This window comes from Trypanosoma theileri (assembly GCF_002087225.1).
Source record: "Trypanosoma theileri isolate Edinburgh chromosome Unknown TM35_Tth_41_V1, whole genome shotgun sequence".
In the NCBI taxonomy this organism is placed as follows: Eukaryota; Euglenozoa; class Kinetoplastea; order Trypanosomatida; family Trypanosomatidae; genus Trypanosoma; species Trypanosoma theileri.
In genome coordinates, this window is record NW_021639883.1 from 226,412 (window position 1) to 226,793 (window position 382).

The 382-nt window shown below is 39.5% G+C and overlaps 1 protein-coding gene across 1 annotated transcript; it reads right to left on the reverse strand.

Moving 5' to 3' along the window:
- Nucleotide 1: 1 nt before the first annotated feature.
- TM35_000411880 (uncharacterized protein) lies at nucleotides 2–358 on the reverse strand (the record flags this gene model as incomplete). Its single annotated transcript, XM_029029896.1, has 1 exon — nucleotides 2–358. A coding segment is annotated over one exon (357 nt), but the record flags the coding sequence as incomplete, so codon positions are not given.
- Between the last annotated feature and the right edge of the window lie 24 nt (nucleotides 359–382).

Consider the following 382-nt stretch of genomic DNA (forward strand, 5'->3'; position numbering starts at 1 on the left):
TATTATTATTATTATTATTATTATTATTATTATTATTATCCATATTGTGTGTTTGTATGATGGAGGGGATGTAGACTTCCGGTGTGCATAAGAGACGGCGCCAGAAGGGGAGACGAACACCGTGAAGTCCTGAAGTGAAGGACCGCATCTTCACTGGACTATTCTCACGATGAACATCACTTTCACTCTCACTACGACTATTACTATTACTATTCGTATTGGTATTGGTATTTGTATTTGTAGGATTGCTGGTAGTGGTAGTAGTTGTGAGAGTAATACTTGTGGGTGAAGAGAGTGTTGGCGTCGGAGATGATGATGTGCTGGGCCGCTGAAATAGTAACTGCACAAGACTGGCCATAGAGTTATTTATCTATCTATCTAT